The sequence below is a fragment of the Nicotiana tabacum genome, chromosome 24 (assembly GCF_000715075.1).
Source record: "Nicotiana tabacum cultivar K326 chromosome 24, ASM71507v2, whole genome shotgun sequence".
Classification (NCBI taxonomy): domain Eukaryota; kingdom Viridiplantae; phylum Streptophyta; class Magnoliopsida; order Solanales; family Solanaceae; genus Nicotiana; species Nicotiana tabacum.
Window position 1 is genome coordinate 21173819 of NC_134103.1, and position 24092 is coordinate 21197910.

Sequence of the window (24092 nt, forward strand, 5' to 3'; positions counted from 1 at the left end):
GCAGAACACCATCATCGCCAATAGAAACCTCCTTGGCACTACCTTGTAGTACCGTCTCTCTAAGAACTGCCAAATGTGGGTCATTAAATTGTCGAGCCTTGATCTGCCCCAATAGTGAAGACTGGGCAACAACACATGCAAGAACCCGGTTGGGCTCTGAAATATCCAACCTCACAAGTCTGTTAGCCAAGGACTGAATGTCCAAGGCTAGTGGCCTCTCTTCCGCTAAAATAAATGTCAAGCTACCCATACTTTCTGTCTTCCTGCTTAAGGCATCCGCGACCACATTTGCCTTGCCCGAATGATAAAGAATAGTGATGTCATAATCCTTTAATAACTCGAGCAATCTACGCTGCCTCAAATTGAGATCCCTTTGCTTGAACAAATGTTTTAAGATGCAATGATCAATATAAACCTCACATGACACCCCATACAGATAATGCCTCCATATCTTAAGAGCATGAACAATTGCGGCTAACTCCAAATCGTGCACAGGGTAATTCTTCTCATGAATCTTCAACTGACGCAAAAGCATATGCAATAACTTGCCCCTCCTGCATCAACACACAACCCAAGCCAACGCGTGAAGCGTCACAATATACCGTATACATCCCTGAGCCGGAAGGCAACACTAGAACCGGTGTTGTAGTCAAAGTTGTCTTGAGCTTCTAGAAGCTTGCCTCACAATCATCGGACCAACGGAACGGAGCACCCTTTTGGGTCAATCTAGTCAGAGGTGCTGCAATGGATGAGAAACCCTGCACAAACCGGTGATAATAACCAGCCAACCCTAGGAAACTCCTGATCTCAGCCACCAAAGTGGGACGAGGCCAACCCTGAACTGCCTCAATCTTCTTGGGATCCACCTTAATACCCTCTCCTGATACAACATGCCCCAAGAATACTACAAACTCTAGCCAAAACTCACACTTGGAGAACTTAGCATATAGCTCCCGTTCCCGCAATGTTTGAAGCATCACTCTCAAATGCTGCTTGCGCTCCTCTAGGCTACGTGAGTAGATCAAGATGTCATCATTGAAGACAATAACAAAGGAATCAATATAAGGCCTAAACACTCTGTTCATCAAATCCATGAATACTGCTAGGACATTAGTCAAGCTGAAGGACATCACTAGAAACTCATAATGACCATATCTGGTACGAAAGGCAGTCTTCGGAACATCTGAGTCCCGAATCTTCAACTGATGGTACCTTGACCGCAAGTCGATTTTAGAGAACACCCTAGCGCCCTGCAACGGGTCAAACAAATCATCGATACGCGGCAACAGGTACTTGTTCTTGATGGTAACCTTGTTCAACTGGCAATAATCAATGCACATCCGCATAGTCCCATCTTTCTTCTTCACAAATAACACTGGTGCACCCTAAGGTGATATACTTGGTCTCACAAAACCCTTTGCTAACAACTCCTCAAGCTGCTCATTCAACTCCTTCAACTCTTTCGGAGCCATACAGTACGGTGGGATAGATATAGGTTGGGTATCTGGAGCCAAATCAATATGAAAATCAATATCACGATCTGGCGGCATGCCTGGAAGGTTAGAAGGAAACACATCGGCGAACTCCCGGACTACTGGCACTGAATCAATCGTCGGAAACTCTGCGGTAGTATCCCGAACATAGGCTAAATAAGCCAAACAACCCTTCTCAACCATGTGTCGAGCATTCAGGAAAGAGATAACCCGACTAGATGTACTGACAGACGAACCCTTCCACTCCAACCCGGGAAACGCTGGCATCACTAAAGTAACAGTCTTGGCATGGCAATAAAGAATGATACATATGAATAGGTAGATCCTCGATCAAATAACACCGAAGCATATTTATCGCAGACAGAAATAATACTTGTGATCACGCCATCTGAGGCCACTGCATCTGGTCTGGACGGAAAAGTATAGAATCTAGTTGGGGCGCCACCTGACTGGCCCCCGCCTGATCCTAGACCAGTTGCGGCCGGCGAGCCGCAGAATCTTTTGGACAGATGGACTAGGCTTCACCCTCCGGTATTTGGGGGTAAGCGACACGAGGATCCTCAGGACTTCATTGATAGGTGCAGGGACAGACTGCACAACATGAGTATATTGGAGTCCCATGGGGTGGATTTCACTACTTTCGAGCTGGAGGGCAGGGCCCATAGATGGTGGCAGTCTCATTTTCTTAGCAGACCAGCGGGTTTCCCTCCCATGACTTGGGACCAGTTTACACAGCTTTTCTTGGATAGGTATATTCCACCCTCTCAGAGGGAAGAGTTGCGAGGTCAGTTCGAGCAGCTCGAGCAGGGTCAGATGTCAATGACTGATTATGAGGCGAGCTTCTCTGAGTTGTCTCGCCATGCACTTATGATACTTCCTACCGACGCAGAGAGAGTGCAGAGATTTTTTGCGGGGTTGCACCCCAATATTCGGGCTAGTATGGCCCGGGAGGTTGAGATGGGTATTGGTTATCAGCTAGTAGTGGAGATTGCTCGGAGGATTGAGGGCTACCGCCAGAGGAGTAGAGAGCAGATGCAGCATGACAAGAGGGCCCGTTTCTCTGGAGAGTTTAGAGGTGCCCCGGCTAGGGGCAAAGGTCAGTTCGGGAGGGGTCAGCCTAGTAGGCCCACATATTCAGCACCACCACCTCCTCGGGGTGCTCCGCGCGACCCTATTTTAGTGTTATGCCAGAGAGTTCTTATCGCCCACCAGTTCATCAGGGTTCTTCCAGTGCTTATTTCAGTGCCATGCCAGCGAGTTCATACCGCCCACCAGCCATTCAGGGTTCTTCTAGTGGGTATTCAGGCCATCAGGGTCAGACTTTGGGGCAGCAGTCTATGGTACCGAGGAGTTGTTACGAGTGTGGAGATCCGGGTCACATGAAGAGATCCTGCCCCAGGCTCCGGGGCTATTTTGTGTCGTGGCTAAAAGTTTTGTAGCTAAATATCACATTTGTTGTAGTGTTACTCCATTTTTATCTCAACTCGCTATCTAAGATAAATCTGACATATTAGATATTAAAACTTTATCAGAATCATATCCAACCATCAAAGATTGAAACATCAGTTATTTATTCTTTTAATGGATCTTAACATTCATTTATGAATAATTGAACTTAAACCTAAAATCCCAAAAGAAAAAAGTAAGCCTTGAAACAAAAATTTAAGAACAAAATTGTGATATAGCTTTGCACATATCATGGCTATCAATGCTGCTAAATAACCTTTTTGACAAGGATGGAGTGAAGTAAGTTTTTGACGTAAAGTTATCAACTTTCATTGAGGCATATTCACAAACACTATGAATGGGTATGTGCTAACTTTCGAGAATTACAGCTGAATGACTGGTTGGTTTAACATGATGTATGCTGCAGATGTAAGGATGTTGGGGCTTAGGCTGCCCATCATCCAATTTTACGAGAAGCCCGTTAGCACAGTTACTTTAAAATCAAAATCCTGTTATAATTGTCGTCTATGTTAGATTATGTATCAATTACTTTAAAATCAAGATTCTTTTTATTGAGTTTAATTCTGAATCTTTTAATTACTGTGTTTTTGTTGTAATCGATGAACATTTTGTCTTTGTGACCAGTTGAATTTGGTGGATGGGAAGACGCAATGATTCTTTGTCAAAATTGGTGGATATTCTTGATGCATTTGAAAGGATTGCTACTGGTGGAGGAGGGTATGGTGGTTGTTATGGTTGGGGTAAAGGGGGAGATAGTAGTAGAAGAAGAAGTGGGAAGAGGGTAAAATGGGATCGGAGGTGGTAATGAGATGGTATGACACGCGGCGTCCAACTTCATAAAATGTCGAGCTACGTAGATAGCGTTGGTCATAATGGAGGGCATTAACAGAGGAGGAGTATTTTTGTCCAATTTTATAATGTCGAGAGTAATATTTGATCGAAAATATAACGGAGGGTATAAATAATCTTTTTTGAATAGTAAAGAGATATTTTTGACCCTTTTTCGTTCTTATTAATATATATAATCCTGAAATTCAAGTAACATAGTAATACATTTCTAATTAAAAGCTAACTTTTACTCACTAATACAAAGTTTACCATCCACATAAATTTTGATGATCCCACTATTATTCAAAAATGTAGAACTTTCACATCGCTATTCATTTTAATAGGTTGCCCTTAGTTAGTAGCCCCTCTATATTTATTCGTGGCATATGATTTCATTGGCTTTTAAATATTTTATGTATAGCCTCTTTTGTACTTTACTAGTTTTCCTACAATGTACTAAATTTTATAACTTGGGCTAAATGACAAAAATACTCTAATTTCTCTTCTTCTTTTATTCCTTTTTCTTTCTTATAATCAGAGAAAGCACTTCATGGAGTATTACACCGGGAATAGGGGAAAAGGAAAAGAGGAAGTATTAGGGATAAATGGTTAGGAGGGTGTTTGGATGAGTCAAATAAGCTTTTAAGCTTCTTCTTTCTTCCCAACTTATTATTTTTTGTCTTAAAAGTTATTTTTGTTGAAAAGTCACTTTTTTAAGCCAATCCAAACGGCCTCTAGGCAGGATATGGTGTAGCTTAAGCTTAACGGGGATAGAAGTCGAGGATTAGGTTAGATGATTAGTCGGCAGTCTAGCGATTTCCTTTTTCGTTCTTATACCGGTAGTATTAGTATGGTATCTTCGATCTTATTCTTAGATTGTTATTACTTACTATTTGATTGTTATCTTTCGCTTCGGTATTCTTAATATCTTGTTGTTGTTACTGCTTGTTGCCACCGCTTCTTTTTTCATATTTTCTTTAGCCGAGGGTCTATCGAAAACAAGATCTATGTCCTCCTGGGATAGGGATAAGGTCTGCATACACATTGTCCTTCCCAAACCCTACTTGTGGAATTCACTGATTTATTTGTTTGTACGTTTGTTATTGTAATTTTTTATTTTGTTCTTGGCCAGGTTGATTTTATTTTCTTTTTACAATAACCTATAGTATGTTTTATCAAAAGTAGAAACTTTGCATGGAGCTAGTGGGAAAAAAAATCTTATGTGAGGGGGAACCTCGCACGTGTTACATGCATGCATAGTCAAATAATAATGTAAAGGGACGCATGGCGTACGCATACTCTCACCATTGTTGCCTTTAACAACTAAATAACGTAATTCCAAGAATCGAAGCCAAATCTAAAGTCCAAATTCTCTTTTCTCCATTATTAAAATTCTTTCCTTTCTCAGAGTCTCTTTGTAATCTCACTTTCACTTTCGAATCTTCTTCTTCTTCTTCTTCTTAAACGATCCCCATTACCCTCTCACGCCATTCTCCTTCCTCTCCCTTCACGTTATCCCCCCATCCCACCCCACCCCACCCCCCTCTCTGCATGCACTTCTTCTGACCTTGATCAGCTTCTTTGTGCCACTTTTCTTCACTTCTTTTTTCTTTGGGTCTGTGGTTTTCACGTGCACTACTCGATTTACGAGGCAGAGCCATTTAATTTGAACCTGTACTGAAAAATATAGGCAAATTTATTTTAAAACAATGTACTATATATAGTAGATTGTACTGGTTTGGAACTCGCGGACTCTAAATCCTAGATAGGACAGTGTTATTCGTTCAATCTTAAGTCTTGACTCTTGAGCCAGAGACATACAGATCTGACAAGGGAATTCAGATTTTAGTTTGTTGGCTTTGAGAAAAAAACTGAAAAGAGTAATTGGGGTTGGTGAAAAATGGAAGCTTTTACTGGACTGAGTCCAAGAATTAACACACTTGCATTAAATAAGGAAAAATATCATGAGCCGGATTTTCAAGATTCTCAATCGGAGTCCACAGATCATAATGGTGATTACCAAGATAGGCATTTTGATCATTCTATGGATGCATTGGAGATTTTAAAGGAAACTGTGAGGATTCTTAGGTACAATCCTATAGGTTTCTTGTCAATTGCTACATTGTTAATTTGTCCTGTTTCTGCTATTCTTTTATCTAATGTTTTAGTTGATCAATCTATTGTGAAGAAACTGACTATTAGGTTATTGCTTTTGGCTAAGTCCAGTGGCCTTCCACTTAAGCCCTTTATCAAACAGTCTTGCCAAAAGTTTTCTGAAATGGTGATTTCAGCTGTAATGTGCTTTCCTTTATATGTTACTTTATTGCTCTTGTCTAAAGCTGCTATAGTCTACTCTGTTGATTGCACTTATTCGAGGAAGAATTTCGACTCTAAGAAGTTTTATGTTATTGTTACAAAGATTTGGAAGCGCATCGTCATAACTTATATGTGGGTGTGTATGGTGATTTCTGGTTGTCTCGCATTGTTTATTGTACTTCTTGTGGCGGTGAGCAGTGCTTTCTCTGTAATGGGGTTCCCTCCGGACTTGATTTTGTACCCCGCGATGATAGTTGGGATGATATTTTCTATAATTTTAGCAAATGCTATGATCATTTGCAATATTGCTATTGTGATATCTGTTTTGGAGGATGATTCTGGACCGCAGGCGTTGCTTCGGTCCAGTTCTCTCATTAAGGGGCAAACACAAGTTGGGCTATTGATATTTCTCGGATCGACTATTGGGATGGCATTTGTGGAGGGTTTGTTTGAGCATAGAGTGAAGATACTAAGCTATGGAAATGGATCTTCAAGAATATGGGAAGGGCCCCTTTTGGTAATAATGTATTCGTTTGTTATGCTTATTGACTCTATGATGAGTACTGTTTTCTACTTCAGTTGTAAATCCTATAGAATGGAAGCCTCAAATGAAGAAACTTTGCCTGTATTAGAAGCCTTGACAATTTCTTCAGCATTAGAAGAAGTTCAATAACAACATGTTCGAAAGCTAATTTTACGTATTGTAAAGCTATTTGAAGTTCTTAATGAGAAGAAGGAATTGCTATGTGAAAGTTTCTTTGTACGCAAATCGTGCCTCTCGTGGAAAAATGAGAAAATGTGTCGAAGTCCTATTGGAGAAAGTATTTGTTGATATGGGATACGTTGTGCGGTGTTAATATTTTCAACCACTTGATCGCCTTTTGCTTCAGAGATCCATTTTGTACCAGCATATAGTTATAACTTGGAGAGATCAATCTAAAGATGATAGTTCGAGGTTTAGGATGTTGACACAGAATCATCAGGCAAAAAAACTGTACCAAGATATCATAAGTTTAAACATGTACTATTCTTTTCATCATCCATAATGATAAAGGTACTCTGAATTTTATTTTATGAGTTACTTTTGTCTGTCCTAATCTGTATGGAGTCTTTACTGCCTTAGCTACTCCATATAACAGAACATTGGAGCAACGATAAAGTTGTCTTTGTATGACCAACAGATCACGGGCTCGAAAAGTAGTCATTAATGCTTTAGTTGCTATGTAGGAGTGTTGTTATCTCATGCTTAAAGAAGAGATTCACTCATTATGTGATTTCCCTCCATCTTTATGTGTCTATGAATTTCCCTTATAAATTGTTTCATAACGCTACTAAGAATGCCAGATATGCAAGTTGTCATTAACTCGGGAAAGAGTAGGTAAAGCTCTTTGGAATAGCCAAATCTCTCACTCAATTTGTACTTTTATTTGCATTTTGAAACAAGGGATCAATTATCTTCCAGTCTAGTATCATAATTGAGCTTAGTTGAACAGGATAGCCGATAAACCAATTATTATTAATTAATAAGATCATGTGCAAAACAAATGGTAACTTAACATGGTTAAATACATTATGTTGTGGTTAAATAAAGTGACAAGTATCATTTATTTATTGATATGTGATGTAAACACTCGGTACCGATAAAGATACAACAAAACATAAACACGACATCTTTAACAAAAAATTAAGAGGGTACGGTAAAACATTCATGTGCCTATAAAGATATAACAACATTGCGATTGACCATGACAACAGACCCAGTGTAATCCCACAAGTGATTCTGGGGATATAACAACATTGTGATTAAAAAGAATATTTCAAGCTTAATACTTGGGGGGGGGGGGGAGAGTCATTCCAAATAAGAATAAAGCACCAGTGACAATTTCTTTAAAACATTTTCCAACAGCCATTAATATAAGTACCTTTGGTACAAAATTCATACTATAAAATACACACAACTGCAATAGTAACCTTTTGGTGTTAGTTTAAAGCAAAGAGTTAGGGTGTGTTTGGTACGAAGGAAAACACTTTCCATAACCTTTTGGTGTTAGTTTAAAGCAAAGACTTAGGGTGTGTTTGGTATGAAGGAAAATATTTTCCCAAAAATATTTTTCAATTTTCCCATGTTTTGTTGGTTTAAATGTTTTGAAAACATTTTCCTCATTAACTCATTTTCCACAGCCTCCTGATAAAGCATGAGAATGTGATCTTACTATAAATATGAATGCATTTGCATCTAAATGTGAAGCAGAGAAAAGAAATGCAAGAACGCAGAACGCAGAACGCAACCAGAATATTACGAATCGGTCCCTATCAAGTATGCCAAGACGGCAAGATCAATCCAGCACGAGTACTTCAAACAGAACAAACAAATGAAATACAAACTAAAGTATATTCCAAGCAAATAATTCAAAAACTGCTAGGTGAAGAGCAATAAGAAAGTATGAATAAAGATAGCATATGCTGATTCAATAAAACTACTAATTTTCAAAGGGTGAATTTTCAGCCAAATAAAACTTTATGATCTAATAGACATCACATGAGTACCAAAAAGAAATTATTCCTTATCCAGAATATTTTTTTTTGTAAAAACAGCAAATATATTACTAATAACTAAGTAGCATCGCAACAAGTAGCGCTCCTAAGAGCGTAGATGTTCCCAAAGCGAGCTAAAAAAATTACAAACCTCAGTCGAGGCTTTTCTAACAAAAACAGTCTTGCTTTTATCCCTTTCTAGTAACTGAAGGGTAGTAGGGGATGAGGTGGCTAGATAGCTAACATAATCAAAACATGCTCGCTTCTTTCCTTCCTTACCTAGATTATCTGCTACTGCATTAATCTCCCTGAAGCTGTGCCTGATTACCGGTTTGATTCCCTCTCTTTTTAGCAAGAACGATTATCTTCTTCAACAAAGATTGTTCGCTATCAATCACATGATCTTACTGAAAAGATTCCTCTATCAAGGATAATTCACTGTCATTTGGCAAGAAATCAGTGAACTAATTGACTTCTTCAGAGGTTAAAATTAAAAATAAAAAGAACACTTCGCTCCTACTTAAAATGCTTCCACCACCAAAAGATATAAAACACATGCCTAAAACACAATGCTTATCAACGTAGGATTAGAAAGTCGTTAATAACTACACATAATTAGTCAAATGGACCACCCTACCTAGTACAATGTTGATATAAATAAACCAAAGATACATTAGTTCATCACCCAGCACCTATTCTATTGCTGGAAACCAAAAGGGAAACAAAAGGCACATATTCATATTCTATCTTCTGAGGAGTCAGGTCTAAGCTCTTGGGTTCTCATATCTTTTGAACTGGTCATAATTGAAAAATATTAGTTCAGTGAAATCTCCAGTGAATTAATGCTTGATGATCTCATTCTACTAATAAAGTGTATACTATAAAAGAATGTGTTTAGAGCGATATTAAGAAAGAAATAGGAGGATTTTCACAATAAAGATGATCCATCAGAATCCAGTAAAAAGAAAACTGGAGTCAAATTTCAACAAGTTTCTGCATTGTTTTTAATCCCTGAGCTTCATGCGAAACAAACAAGAAAAAAAGGGGAGAAATGGACAGGCTTTCCCTGACTAAGCAGACAAAGAAATATACAAAGGCGAAAAGAAAAAGGTAATATCCATGACTATAATATTCCATCCCTGCACAAACCAACTTTTTTAGTTTTATCCCCAAGAATAAAGCGGAAAATAGAATCAATACTGAAAATTCCTCAACACTACCTTCATTAAGTTGGCCACATTGACTTGCCTCATAGAACTGGCTTCCCCAGCAGCCAACGGCAAAGAAGTGAATCTAAAAGAAAATTTTCTCATGTTTACTCTACGGGGTTGTTATTGTTGTATTCTTCATTCTTCTTTGGATCATAAGATGGCTAAAATCACTTATTTATTAAAAAATGAAAAACATAGAAAAAATCGGAATGTACAGATAAACTACAATCTACCTGATATCGCATATAAGGAGATCAAACTTTGTTCTTTCTCAAAACAATGATTGCAACTCGTCTCTCAGCCAAATCTTTGGAAGATCCGAGGTACAAAACATACTTCTATTGCAGTTACCAGACTCGATTTTCAGCGTCTTCAGCCATGTACTCCCTTTATCCATTTCACATCCATATTCTTCAACAAATGCACTATGCTCAAAAAGATTGAACTAAATTAATATGTAGTAACAGATGGAATTCATCCTTCATTTCACCAATACCTCATTGTCTAAGCAATAAGGGCACATTCATCTTGAAGTCTCTTTTCAGTTATTTTCTAATTTCTGCTGGTACTAAACATCAATTTATGAATCAACAAATATACCAGGATCAAATACGATAAACGAACTCTTGCATAAAATTTAAAGTCTCACATTCCAAATATCAAAATTGAACTATCAATGCATGACCACAATGGGTAAACAATGAATGCCGTCATTTTCCACGCAGTATACCAATAAATAAGCTACTGCATCTTCTTTCTACTTCTCTATCCTATCAAAGAGAACAAAAAAAGTTTATAAAATGACAGCCTCTAAAAGTGTCACGATTTTCACCATCTTTTATTTTGTCTCTTACCTCTGACCTTGCGGAAGACCAGAAGGATGCATGTGGAATTTGGAGGGTGCACGGATAGATGTTCTCCATGTAGACAAAGCAGATGAATTACAGAAAACAAATAAAAGCCAAGAAAACCTGATCAATAAACAGCAGAGATTAAATAAACAAAGGTGAACAAGAAACTGAACAGGGTAGAAATTGTAGAAACTTAAAGAAAGACACAACTAGCAGGGAAACCGAGGCAAAGAAGATTTTGGAGAAAAAAGAGGAAAATAAGGTATTTGGTGAGGTGGCTGTTTGTTGCAGCGTAAAAGGACACGTAAGTCCTTATATAAAGAGCTACATAAGCTGTTCAAACGGAAACGAAAGGTATTAAGAGTAGAGATATTTGGTTTTTTGGGGGGTCATATTGAGAACATTTTTAGACTATCAGAGCAAAAAAGTACAACAGCTTTGAATTAAATTCCAAGAAAAAGACATGTTGAAACTGATCTTGGCTATATCTTTCTTATATGTGTGTGTATATATATATATATATATATATATATATATATATATCAAACTAGAGGGATGATGCCCATGCTATGCAGGGGCCCAACAAGTTAGAATTTTTTTTTTCAATTGTGGTGGTGATAGTAAACACAGTGCTCTGTATTGAAATCAAAATGGATAATTATAATCAAAAAAGGTTTCTATACAACATGGTTATAACATGAATCTTTTTCTTTTACAATATATGCAAAAAAGACACAAAGAACGGCGCCCTTCCAGAGCCTCAGTTACTGCATCTTTTTCAGCTAGCTTTCTCATTGTTGCAAGGCTGTCCAATTATTGATCTTTGATCTGAAACCTTCAAAGATAGAGAAGGAATAGCTAATTATATGTTGCAGCTTGCATGATACCAAGAGTTAACTGCACTATGGCGCTGAGAGACTAAACAAACCAAGTTCACTGGCTTTTACCTTCTTGTATGTGTCAAAATACTGATATATGATGGCGACCGCCAAGAAATTCCAGCCCCTGAACCAATTGCTCCCATCAGATCACCCAACACAGTCGGGATGCCACACACTCTCCAAAGGCTGCAGCTGTCCATATCTTAGAGGTTTAACTCTTTGTACATGTTTAATTTCTGATACCCAGGCATCACCATTCCTGGAAATCATAGAAAAGGGTACACACCAGGAAAAGCATGGGAGACAAGTTCTTGTACAGTTTATCAACTACAATACTTGTGCAGGTTGTGGTTCCATATCAAGATAGTAAAATCAGAAAATTCAGGCAACAAAACAAGTCAAACCCAAAATTCTTTTTTTTAACTTACCATTTTTTTTTTTTTTTTTTTTTTTTGCTGTTGGATAAGTAAAAATCAAACCCAGCTTTCTGCAGTTCTATGCATAAACAGTCCACCTATATCTTTTCATCGACACAAACATGTTCAAACATGGAAGTTAAGTAGTTCTTTTCAAAGTCGACTTGCATCTATATCCGCTCAAGTTGTGACACATGTTTTTCTTAAATAAATTGAACACCTGATAATAGTACACAGGGACTCAGATATAACAGCAACAGAATTTCTTTAATCTTTCTTTTGACAGGTGAAATGGTGTGCAGGGTGAGAGAGACTTTAGCTCTCAACCTCAGGATCATCTTTATATTAACAAAAACATGTCTATATAAAGCCATGAAACCGAATGAAGATCATACCTTTAACTGCTTAGCTACAACATAGGCTGATGATCCTGAAACCTTGATCCAAGTATTCAAGAACAAAGCACAAGCTGACAGCAGTGAGTATAATATAGCATTGGAAGTATGTGCTATTGTATCAGCCAGGCTGCGGTAAGGAAGAGAAAGTGTAAGCAAGCATTTGAGGAAGATATTGACGTTGCTGGAGGTCAATAACGAGAATTGCACGAACATAACGCAACCATAATATAGTGGAACAGAGACACTGGTTACCTTCATGGTGCAGCAATATTATAGGCAATACCACCAACAGGTATAGATTGACCAGAATGATTCATGTTGGTCTGATGCTTGGCACCCCAATCCCTGTTGTAATTTACTCGTGCAATTTTCCTGATAATCCTTGCATGAAGCTCAGCATTTCCATAATAGACAACTTACGCAGTGCAATAGAGCTCCAATAAATATCACTCATCTATGAGGATCGAATCACCTGCACAAAATAAAAATGAGGAGATGCAAAATGTACACAGGGAAAAGAATCTTCAAAGCTGATGCATCAAGGATCAAATACAAAACGTGCACGAGAAATTCAGACCAAATAACTAACAAGCACATAGAAATCCAATAATAAACTACCGGAAATGTAAGGTGTTGAAAATACCTCAGCGTTTTCCCAAGTTATTGTTATGCCTAAGGTGCACCTTTTTGGCCTTTATGATACCATGATGTAATGCTGAGATTGTATGGCTATCTGGTTGTATTCCCTTACTCCACATATAATTCACAAGGTCTTTAGCCATCTCAACATGCCCTTGCTTACAATAGCCACATATCAGAGCTGTGTATGTAACATTATCAGGTTCTAAACCTCTATCAATCATTTCAGTGAAAAGGCGAATAGCATCATCAATGTTATCTGATTTACAATGACTGTCAATCAAAACAGTGTAGCAAATAACATCAGCTGTTAATTCCATCTCCTTCATTTTTCCCCATTATTCCACCATGTATCCTTTCTTTCTCCGCCATTCCTCCCTGTATCTGATGACAATCGATCTCTTTTTAAATTCTTAGAGTGACCATCAAGCATAACTGTGTAAGTGATCACATCAGGAGAAATGCCCCTTTCCTTCATATCATCAAAAAGATTAACGGCTTCCTGCAAGCGATTCACCTTGCAATAACCATTTAACATCATAGTATAAATAACCACGTCAGGCGTTAATCCTCTCCAAACCATATTATCGAACACCCACCTGGCCCTTTTCATATCTCCAGCACTAGATAAACAAGCAATTAGTTTACTGTACATTATTTTACAAGTGTCATCACCTAAAGTCAATACTATCTCGAACAACTTTACCGCTTTCCCATATTCACCTTCCAAACAGAGGCTACTCAAAAGCTTCAAACGAGAGTTCCTTCTAATTAAAATGCCTTGTTTTGATAGCCTAACAAAAAGTTCATAGGCATCTTTCGTGTTGCCTGATTCACAATACCCATTCACCATGGCAGCATAATTTTCTATAGATTTAAACTCCAAACTACTAAAAAATGCTTCAGCCTGCTCTTTGTAACCTCCGATACATAAGCCCTCAATAATCACATTATGTGTGACAGTTGTTGGCGTCAACCCTCGTCCCTTCATATGGTCCAAAAGGTGAAGTGCCTCTTTAACAAGGCCATTTCTAGAAAATCCACCAGCAAGCACATTATATGTAATAATGTCCGGTTTTAATCCTTTTTCTTTCATTTCTTCAAATAAATCCAACGCATCTAATATTTTTCCATGGAGACAATACCCATTTATTAAAGTAGTGTAATGCACAATGTCAAGTGTCATCCTCTTACCCTTCATCTCATCAAGCAACTCCACCGCCTCTTCAAACCTACCGAGTTGGCACAGGGCATCAATTACGACATTATAAGCCACCTCATCAAGAAAAATGCCCTGCTTCATAAAACTACTGAACTGATCAACAACATAACATGCCTTACCATTTTTGCACAAGCACTGAAGAATTGAGCTGACAATCACACAATTACTTTTGATACCCCTTGCTTCCATCTTGTCATGGAAATCCAGAGCTTTAGTAATATTCCCGGTATCGCAGTAACCATGAATTATAGCCCCATAAGAAAAGGCATCAGGGATCAGTTCTTGCTCCTCCATGTCAAGCAGAACAATTTCTGCTTCTTGCAACTTTTTCTCATTAACAAACCCGCGAATTACAGCAGTATAAGCATAGACATTAAGGGGTATATTCGCCCCTTTCCATGCCCGCAATACATCATAAGCCAAGTCTGATCGACCATACGAGCAAAGCCCTTCAATATAAGTAGAATAAGTAAACTCATTAGGAGTATCACCAGCTTTCTCCATCTCCTCAAACACACCAACCGCTTCTTCCAAATTACCTTTTCTACATAACGCTTTGATCACGATCCCATATGTATACACATTGGGTTTCACCGCAATCCTCCTCAACTGTTTATAAACCGCCACGGCCATATCTACTTTCCCGCACTCAACAAGACGATTCATGAGATAATTACACGACAACACGCTCAGCCCAAAACCACACCTTTTCGTCTTGAACAACACATCAATAGCTTCATCAAACATCCTTAAACTCACGTAAGCCTTAACCAACCCATCCAAAGCCTGAACCAACGAATTAGGGCCCTCAGCATTTAACCCCTCCACTAGTTCCGCAAACAAATCAGAAACCTCAAACCCCAAATCTTTTTTTCCACAATTTATAACCTCCACGAATAAAGAATCCAATTTCATATCCATACCCCAATAACAAAATGTCCTAACCATAGCCATATAAGTATGTACATCATGTTTAAATCCACTTTCTTTTAATTGACGAAAAAATAATAAAGCATTTTCAGGCTCTTCCTTTAAACTGTTGAGCATTTCAGTGACCCAATAAGAATTTACCTCAACAATATTATTGGTACTATTTTTCATTTGGGTATTTCCATTTTGTTCATCAGAACTAGAATCCGAAAAATATGGGCTTAATTGAGCTACTGAAGAAACTGATTTAAGTCGAATAAATTGATAGCTGTTCTTGAATAGGTATCTATAAGAAGCTGACCTTATTGTTGAAACCCACATGGAAAACTTTTCAAACACGCATTTGATTTGATTGTAGGAAGTTTCCTTCGACTGTTGTGTTCGTTCAAGTGACAGTGTAGCAAAAGTGAGTTATGCTACTCTTAAACCCTAAACCCCAAATTATATACGAATAGCTCAAAAATGGTTGGACGAGTTACAAAAGATATTTTACTGTCGGAAAAAAATAAGCCGCTCCAGCCTCCAGAATATGCTTCTCCCGTAACTTTTCAACTAATTATATTATTGGAGTAAGTAATATTCAATATTCCTATTTGTTTAGTGTTTTTTGGTGTTAAAAGTTCAAAATACAATAATATTTAGCTTGATTTATACATTAACTGCAAAAAATAACGTCAGTTAAAATATAATCAAATCGGCAATATGTAATTTTTTCACACGTGAAATATGTTTGTATAAATCTTTTGTAAATATATTATATTATTTTCATAATTTATATTTTTTGGAGTCATCCCTAATTAAAAATTATAAATACTTGCCGGAAGTGAGTGAGAAAATAATTCAACATATATTTTAAGTTTGACAAACATTTAAACTAACCAAAATGTGCTTTGAAGCTTGTTTGACAGTTTTTAAGTCAATCCAAACACTCCCATAGTCATTTATAATTTGATTAAAAAAATGATGTTGCAATGATCTATTGTGTTTAATTTTCATATATCTTACGTGTAAACTAAGAATATTTTAAGAGATTAGACATAAAACTTTAAAAATATAATGGATTGTAATATGAATCGATGCGAACTGAACAACGGCACTACTATTATTAACTAGACTTACGCAAATGAATGTGTGAATTTTCTGACAAATAAAGTGATACGATCGTGAATAACCCGACTAGCACAAAGTTAATAGCTAGGAGAACAAAATATCCCAATCCTATTTCTTGTTTCCTTAAAAAATAAAAGATGTTTTGTATTTCAAAAATAACTAATTAAGTGCATCTTGTTTCATTTTTATGACATGTTTCTAGTTTTAAAAAAAATAATACTTGCAAAATATGAGTTTTCGTTTCCTTTCCTTATTTTTATTATTTCTCTTTCCTTATTTTTAGTTTTTCCTATCTTGATTAAAATAAAATTTTTAATAATAGACTTATTCTTAGGTAGAGTTTTTACATAGTGTGAGTTCACAAATATTATGGTGAGGTTAAGCAAAATATTTGTTCGACTCGAGCTTTAAAAGTATCTTCAAGTTGGATTGGTAATTTTTTCTTCTTTAATCTTTGCTTTTTCTTGGGGTCGTTTTTGGGCATGTTGGCTTCACATACTAATGGCTTCAGATAGGGATCGAGATATTTTATGTTCTTCAATTTATATATTATTATTTTATCTCATTAGCCCCATTGATCAATTTATTTTCAATCAGTCTGCTTGTGTGAAACTAGTAGCGCATCATTTGGCGTCAAAGCAATCCCCAATAACACCTATTAGAGTAATCTCAAATCATATCACAAAGGATAAAATGACAAAAATACGTGTTTAATCTGAGATTATAACTTAAGAAAATAAAATTTATTGTCCTATCAAATCTAGGACCCGTTTGTCCATCAGAAAATTTTCTTTCTTTTTGCAAAAAAATTTCAAACAATTGGTTATACATTGAAATGATTTTCTGAAGATGAGTTTGGAAATTTGAAAATGTGGCTTTTACCATATTTTCATGTAAAAATTCATTTTTCTTCATAAACTTATAATAAATTTTCAAGAAAAATATATATTCAAACACAATTTTGAATTTCAACTTTTTTCAACTTAACTCCAATTTGTTTTTTAAAAATTATATTTTTTTCTTATCCAAACGCCTAATAAGTCAATAAAAAAAACTCATTAGTTTTTCAATTTAATAATAAAAAATAAAAACACTACTTTAGCCCGGGAAGCAGTAGCCTAAACTCGAGATGAATAAATTGTGAAGGCGACGAGTGAATGTCCAAAGCTCTCTTCTCGTCGGAATCGGTCTCTGACTACGCAACAGACTTCATTCATTCCACAGAAACCCTAGGTGAATACTAAACAGTTGCCTCAATTTCTCTGGCTGACTTAAATACAGTTGCCTCATTTCTGGTAAATTCAACTTAATTTCTGCTTCCTTTTTTTTTAATGTATATTTCCTTTTTTTTTGTTGCTGTAGCTATGTTTCGTTATGGTAATGGAAGGGAGGGTTTTTGAACGAGTGAGAAGCCAAAAAATATAATTTTGTATGTTTTACTAAATTTGTTTTATTCTGATTCCATGATTTGAAAACATTTTATAAACAAACAAATTTCGGAAAAAGGAGAGAAAAGAGAGAAGCAACCATGGATGTAGCTTAGCAATTGGCAATGGAGTAATCGAGGTGGCCTGAACACCACACTGGCGGAGCCACCTTATAGGAACGCGGAAAACATACACTGTGTAGGTAGGTAAAAAAATAAATTATATGTATATATATTATGTATTGACTTCCCTTAATTTCCTAGTATGTTTACTTTTATATATTTTGACACCCCTTAACCAAAATTCTGGCTCCGTCACTGGAACACCACTATTATTCGAAAGAAAATTAAAAAGTGGAAGAAAGAAAATAAACATTGGAGAACCATAAGGTCTCAAGTTCAAATCCTACCAGATGCAAAAAGAACAATAGGTGAATTTCTTCCCATCTACCTAAGGTCATAAGCTTTAGTGGCAGAGTTTTCCGGTACCTGTGCTGGTGGGAAGTAATAGATAGCAATAATCAAGGAGCCGTAAACTGGTCCGGACACCACCTGCCATTAAAAAAAAGAAGAAAAAAAAAACAGAGGAATGGTTGAAGGAAGGAGGGAAGAGAAATACCCTTCGTTTTAGACTCTAATGAGTGAAAATTAGGGTTCTAACTGTGACTATTTCACTGTCTCCGGATGTGTGAGTCTCATTTCTTAATTTGTTCTGCTCTATCTTTGATGCGATGCTTAAGTTTTTTCTTGCACAATTTTATCTTGTATCAGGATTGCAATGGACACTATTAAACATGAGAAAGTAAGGAGATTTGAGGAGTTTGTTGATCGCCGTCTGAAACCAGATCTTGTTCATGCAATTGCTGAACGGTTGTAACAAATATCTCATTCTAGTTTCCTCGGTTTTCCTGAAATCATTTTCTGTGTCATATATCTCTAATTACTTCCTTTCACACCATTTACTGCATTTCTATTTGATCCCTATCCTTGAATGACAAAGAAGTTTTTCGGCTGAACATTTCACTTTTCATATTAACAGAAAAGGATCTTTGATGACCTATATTTAAAGTATATTCTAGTAGATTCCTATTATGGTGGTTTCCTTAAACTTATTTAGCTTGCTCCTCCATCAATCATAGTATTAATTATGGCTGCTTTTGTAAAAACTTATTTTCCAAATTAATGGTCAAATTGTGCAGTAGAACGAGGAAAAACTAGGTGTTATTCTAGTCATGGTTAAATTTTGTTCATCAATTTGAGGCTTAATCCCGCAATGTTGTGTTAAAAAGTTTTAGCATCTTAATGTATGAAGGCAATGTGTTGGAATAAACTCTGCAATTAGCAAACTGATCAGTAGACAAATTACCCCTTATGGGGAACAGTGATGTCCAAACTGTTGCATAGAAAGTAATGGAATGGTTTATATCCAAAATACTAAAGTTACCTGCATATGATAAAAGATCTATACATATTTAAGTTTAATTATCATAACCAGGAGCTTGAAGCCCTTGAGTCGTCATCATACGAATCTGGCTAGTTCTTGCTGGCAGATGTAGGAAAAACATGTTACTTGAGGAAATATCCAGGGAATCTTATTTTCTTTCATGCAAATAATCTTACGATGGCATAACTTGGTTTATTTTGTTTCCTTTAACTTGTTGGCTGCAGGGACAAGGTCTTTGAACAGCAAAAGATTTTGTATCCTTCCCTTGTTATTATACTCGTATTATATTGTTATATAACACAGTTATGGAAATTTAGTTGGATCATTATTTCAGTCGTTTGGACTTTTTGATGTATTTACTTGCAGCTATATGGGTTAAATTGTTTAATTGTTTATCTGAACTTTGACGTTGGAATGAGGTCTGTTCAGTTTTCTTGACTACCTTCTTTTAGCTCAGATTTAAGAAGCAATATAGAGAATTTGGAGAAAAACAGTGTAACTAATATGAGGACGCTGGTTAATCTTGGCTCTGAAGTATACATGCAAGCTGATGTGTAAGTCTTTGTTAGCTTTATTTTAATGTTGGAAGCAATTTTCTGAGAAAAATAAATCAAAAGCAAGTGATGTCTGCTATCATTTGAACATGCTCGACAGGCCAGATACAACGCGCATATTTGTCGACGTCGGACTTGGATTTCATGTAGAGTTCACTTGGTCGGAAGCTCTAAAGTATATATCAGCAAGGGAGGAGAGATTAGCCAGGTACTTCTAACTTGTGATTCCACCGTTAGTGTTTTATTTAAGTTTGAGGGCATAAATTCAGTTACTGTTTCTTTCAAAATCTAGATAATTGTGTAAAGTATAACTTGGTCACATGATAAATCCGTCTCCTGTTCTTAAGATTTGGAGAAGAACTGATGATGATAAAATACAAGAATTCAATGAATTGGTCATCTTAATAATAGATCAAACCCCTCATGGAGTTTCTCCTTATGATGTATAGTGAGGATCTCTTTTTTACTGATAAGAAATAGGTTGGATCTCTTTCCTAAAACCAATTACTGGCAAGTGAGTCACTTGAATAAATGGAGATGGGGAAGTTTGCAGAATTCTGAGATTTGTACAGTACAGTACAGTTAAAGCTACATTTCATGAATAACCAGCTTTAAAGTTTACTGACAGCATAATTCAACTAATAGCACATATCGAGGATAAAATAAAAGAAGTTCGCTTGAGATGGTTCGGCCATGTCCTGCGTTGCAAGCCCCTAGTCCTATCAGTTGAGTAGCCCAAGCTCCTTAAGAGCACCGATTCATAGGTGTGAAATAATGTTGAGTGAAGGTGTTAAAATGGGACGAGATAAACCTAAAATCACAAGGAAGTTGTCTCGGACGACTTACTGTCTCTTGAAATGCATGCAGACTTAGTGAAAGATAGGACACAATGAAGAAAAAAATCTATATAGGCGATGCCAGTTAGTTGGGAGATATTCATGTTAGTATGTTTATTTTAGATCCTATGCTTCCTAGGTCTCCTTTAGCCTTGTCAGAGATCTATATGCTAGTAGAAATATAGAGAACTTTTGGTACTTTTTATTTTGGCTGAATACATATGCGGCCCCTTAAACTTGTCAGAAAATTCCACAGACACTTTAACTTAAGGTGTAACCTATTGAACACTTGAACTAAGCTAAAAATATGTCAATTGAACACCTTTTTCAACTCAGCCAAAACATCAGAACGCGTGAGATTCACAGCAGTTGGCATGGCAAAGTGACAAATAAAAAGAAGACACATCAGCAACTAGTAAAAATTAAAGTCCGACCACTGGGGTTGGTCTCCTACTCCGGCAAGAGCACAAAATGCACAAAAAACTGTCTTTGCGTTAATAAATTCAATTGAAATCACGATTGGCGGCGAAATCAAAACAACTGGAAATTGGCGCCTGCCCTAAAACAAGTATACAGAAATCACTATCCTCGGCCGAGGGTCTACCGGAAATAGCCTCTCTATCTTCATAAGGTAGGGGTAAGGTCAGCGTACACGCTTCCCTTCTCAGACCACACTTGTGGGATTACAGTGGGTTTGTTGTTGTTGTTGTTGTTGTTGTTGTTACTATCCTCCCTTCAGCTTTGACAGACGCCCTTTTATGAATAATCAAAATAACACATATTGCACCAAAACCACATACGAGGACGGCGTATTTGAGCTAGAAGAAAGAATGCCAACAGTGGGTTGACTTTGAGTTAAAGTTTGACGTTCCGTTTCAGTTTTGTCCGCGACTGGCGTTACAACGAAGGAGACGGTTTCTTCCACCATTTCTCTGGCTGTGACGACCGTTACTTGCATCTTCTCTCCATGTTCCCTTCGTGCTATTTTTTGTTTCAGTCTTCTCTGGTTTTTTCTCTCTTTTGTGTCCGTATTTAAGGTTCTATAATTCATGAAGTGGGGATCTTCATGACTTTCAACGTAGAGAGGTTTCTAGGTGAGAGTCATAGGGAAGATAAATTTTGAGATACTGCAAGTTACAAGATACGTGGGCTGAAAATGAATTGTACAGAGAATTTTGAAGGAAAATTCAACATTCAATTTTTTCTCTTTTTCTTCTTTAGAATTTGAAATCATCCATAATTCACTTATGCACTTGTTATGGTTTGGTGGCTAGATTTTTATAGATTTTCCAAGTGATTTAGCGGTTGGAAAAAACGGGTTATATTACCGGAAAAAATGGCTTTCGTTGGTGTTGGATTATCCGGCCAAAGAATGAATTAGGGGGGCAGAAAGAATGTAGGGAGAGGAAAGCCTAGTACATCTCTGGATAAAAAAGTGATTTCAGGAAAATATGAAGCATACTCACTCTCTCAAAGGAGGTGAAAAACACTCACTGTGCCATAACTGCACATTATGTTCAATTGACACATTTTTAGATTAGTTCAAGTGTTCAATAGGTCACACCTTTAGTTAAAGTGTCTAAGTGAAATTTTCTGCCAAGTTTAAGGGGCTGCATATGTATTAAGCCTTTTATTTTTATTTTGTATAATATTGGCTTGAGATGAGTTTAAATTGAGAATCATGATCCGTGAAAATTCATATAGCCAATTCCTACTTGTTTGAGGCTGAGGTGTAGTTATTGTTTGTATCATTCAACTAACTGGCTGCAATTCATTTTGTTCAATCTATGTTTTTGTTTTCAAACTCGTCTAAGCTTTAACCAGACTGCTATGGATGAAAAAGATAAGAAGGAGTTATGTGTTTGAGCTTTTCACACTCAAGGAAGAGAATAACCTTCTCTGGCATGTTTTATGACTTCATTTTCCCATGTTCAAGCGGAAATACTCTGGCGAGCATTATTTTAAGTCATGTTTCTTGCCTTACACTGAATGTTGATTTTTTTGCAATTAAATGTGCAGGCAAATAGAGGAATATACACGTCTAATTGCATCAATTAAGGCCCAGATCAAGATGGTATGTGGGTTAATTTTTCTCCTTTCCTTCTTCCTCATAAACATGTGCTTCGGAGCTCTCAAGGACGCACATAATATCAAGTTGTGAGAGATAAACCGGAGCGTTCTTTTATCTTCCTGATGAAATTACACTAACTGATGCATATTTTGTGAAAAAACTTGAATGCAGGTTCATGAAGGGATACGTGAGCTGCTCCAGCTTCCGGCAGAACCAGCTTACTAAGGTGTACATGTTGTATATTGGTAAAGGAGAGGGGATTTACAGAGACGAGGACCACCAAAAAGTGAAAAATGAAGACTAAGCTAATTCTCTATCCATCAAAATGGTGGATGTGCAAATGTTCTATAAAGGACTTCTCTATCTGTTCCTTTAAAAAAGATCATCTGTGGAAGAGGAGGGGTGGTTGATTAAAATTTCCATCAGTTTTTTTAGAAGTTTTGGATACTGCATTAGGTATCAGAACGACTGCATTAGTTTTCTTGTGCTTATTACTGACTGACCGATGGCTCGTAAACAGTGGAATTGGAACCATACAACCTATTTGACTAATATATTTGAGGTCAATGCTAAAGCCTAACTGTGTGTCTCTATGAAGGTTGTATATTGTTGAGATACAATAACATGGACATTTTAAATTTGCTTTTTTTCCTAATAAATTAGAGCAAAAAGTTGTCTTCCATGGAAAATTGTCAACAAGGCAGGATCAGTAATTTTTCTTCCTACATGTGAAAGTTCCTTCCTTCGGTACTCTATTTAATTGTTCTCATAGTTACTTGTTTAAACACTTTGTAATAAAAAATTCCCCCCAAAAAGGAACTCCGGTATAAATCCTATATTTATCGAAGTGCCTTTAATAAAAAGGTTAATAGAAGTAATACCAAAACTATGTTACAATCGAACTGTTATATCACGAGATTAACTCTCGCGGGAAAAGATCCCACAAAGAAAACAAATTGTATAGCATGAAATAACATAAAAACTAAAGGCAGGAAAAATATGCGACTCAAAAAAACTATATAGTACGAAATAAGATAGAAATTCAAGTGTTAAAAGACCCTTTTATTCCAACCTAAACACTCCAATGTTCTTTTGCAAGTCTGGGAATGTTCACTACTTTGGTTATGTACAACTACATAGTAAGGGTGTTTAAAACCGAACCGAACGGAAACCGTTAACCGAATCGAACCGATGGCTTATTGGTATCGGATTATCGGGGTAATGGATGACGAACGGATTGAGATTTTATAATTAACGGTTTGGGGGCGGATTACTCAATTTTTTTATCGGGTAAACCGTTAACCCGCTATTTTTTTTTATATTTACACTTTTACCCTTATGTATATAAAAGTACTATTGAAACCCTAAATGGCTAAATCCCTAATTTGTATTTTCTAATTCTCAAATGTCCGCATCCACTAGAGACAGAGAAGTCGTCAGTTTTGTCTCTCTCTTGAACTGAGA

At 36.8% G+C, this 24092-nt stretch overlaps 2 protein-coding genes, 1 long non-coding RNA gene, 1 other non-coding gene and 1 pseudogene across 7 annotated transcripts; 2 read left to right on the plus strand and 3 right to left on the minus strand.

The window, feature by feature from the left end:
* The first annotated feature begins 5121 nt into the window (after window positions 1–5121).
* Window positions 5122–7257, plus strand: LOC107802126 (uncharacterized). Its single transcript, XM_016625567.2, has one exon. The coding sequence runs from the start codon at window positions 5689–5691 to the stop codon at window positions 6775–6777; it is 1089 nt and encodes a 362-aa protein (XP_016481053.2). The 5' UTR covers window positions 5122–5688; the 3' UTR covers window positions 6778–7257.
* Window positions 7258–8644: 1387 nt separating this feature from the next.
* LOC142178414 (uncharacterized) lies at window positions 8645–11178 on the minus strand. Of its 2 annotated transcripts, none has more exons than XR_012706528.1 (2): window positions 10705–11178; window positions 8645–10275 (listed from the first exon to the last, which is right to left on the minus strand). It is a non-coding gene; the product is annotated as an uncharacterized LOC142178414 (long non-coding RNA). The 2 variants fall into 2 exon arrangements; XR_012706527.1 differs by having other exon boundaries at window positions 8645–10620.
* Window positions 11179–11338: 160 nt separating this feature from the next.
* LOC107802127 (uncharacterized) lies at window positions 11339–12525 on the minus strand. Its single transcript, XR_012706529.1, has 3 exons — window positions 12394–12525; window positions 11649–11768; window positions 11339–11536 (listed from the first exon to the last, which is right to left on the minus strand). It is a non-coding gene; the product is annotated as an uncharacterized LOC107802127 (transcript).
* A 203-nt stretch (window positions 12526–12728) lies between these two features.
* Window positions 12729–15641, minus strand: LOC142161611 (uncharacterized; annotated as a pseudogene).
* A 1754-nt stretch (window positions 15642–17395) lies between these two features.
* On the plus strand, window positions 17396–23221 carry LOC107802130 (uncharacterized). 3 transcript variants are annotated; one of them, XM_016625577.2, is made up of 8 exons: window positions 17399–17592; window positions 17804–17926; window positions 18495–18593; window positions 19392–19421; window positions 19620–19721; window positions 19822–19929; window positions 22577–22631; window positions 22800–23221. In XM_016625577.2, the coding sequence occupies exons 3-8, from the start codon at window positions 18502–18504 to the stop codon at window positions 22851–22853; spliced, it is 441 nt and encodes a 146-aa protein (XP_016481063.1). In that variant the 5' UTR covers window positions 17399–17592; window positions 17804–17926; window positions 18495–18501; the 3' UTR covers window positions 22854–23221. The 3 variants fall into 3 exon arrangements, with proteins under 3 accessions (XP_016481064.1, XP_016481063.1, XP_016481062.1); XM_016625578.2 differs by lacking the exon at window positions 17804–17926 and having other exon boundaries at window positions 17396–17530; XM_016625576.2 differs by lacking the exon at window positions 17804–17926 and having other exon boundaries at window positions 17400–17592.
* Window positions 23222–24092: the final 871 nt, after the last annotated feature.

Bases quoted from the DNA above. Each gene is read 5' to 3' on its own strand.
- LOC107802126 (XM_016625567.2), top strand. From the start codon at position 5,689: ATGGAAGCTTTTACTGGACTGAGTCCAAGAATTAACACACTTGCATTA.
- LOC107802130 (XM_016625578.2), top strand. From the start codon at position 18,502: ATGGACACTATTAAACATGAGAAAGTAAGGAGATTTGAGGAGTTTGTT. The intron at 18,594-19,391 runs GTTGTAACAAAT...TGTTGGCTGCAG, and splicing joins GTTCATGCAATTGCTGAACG to GGACAAGGTCTTTGAACAGC. The intron at 19,930-22,576 runs GTACTTCTAACT...TTAAATGTGCAG, and splicing joins AGGGAGGAGAGATTAGCCAG to GCAAATAGAGGAATATACAC.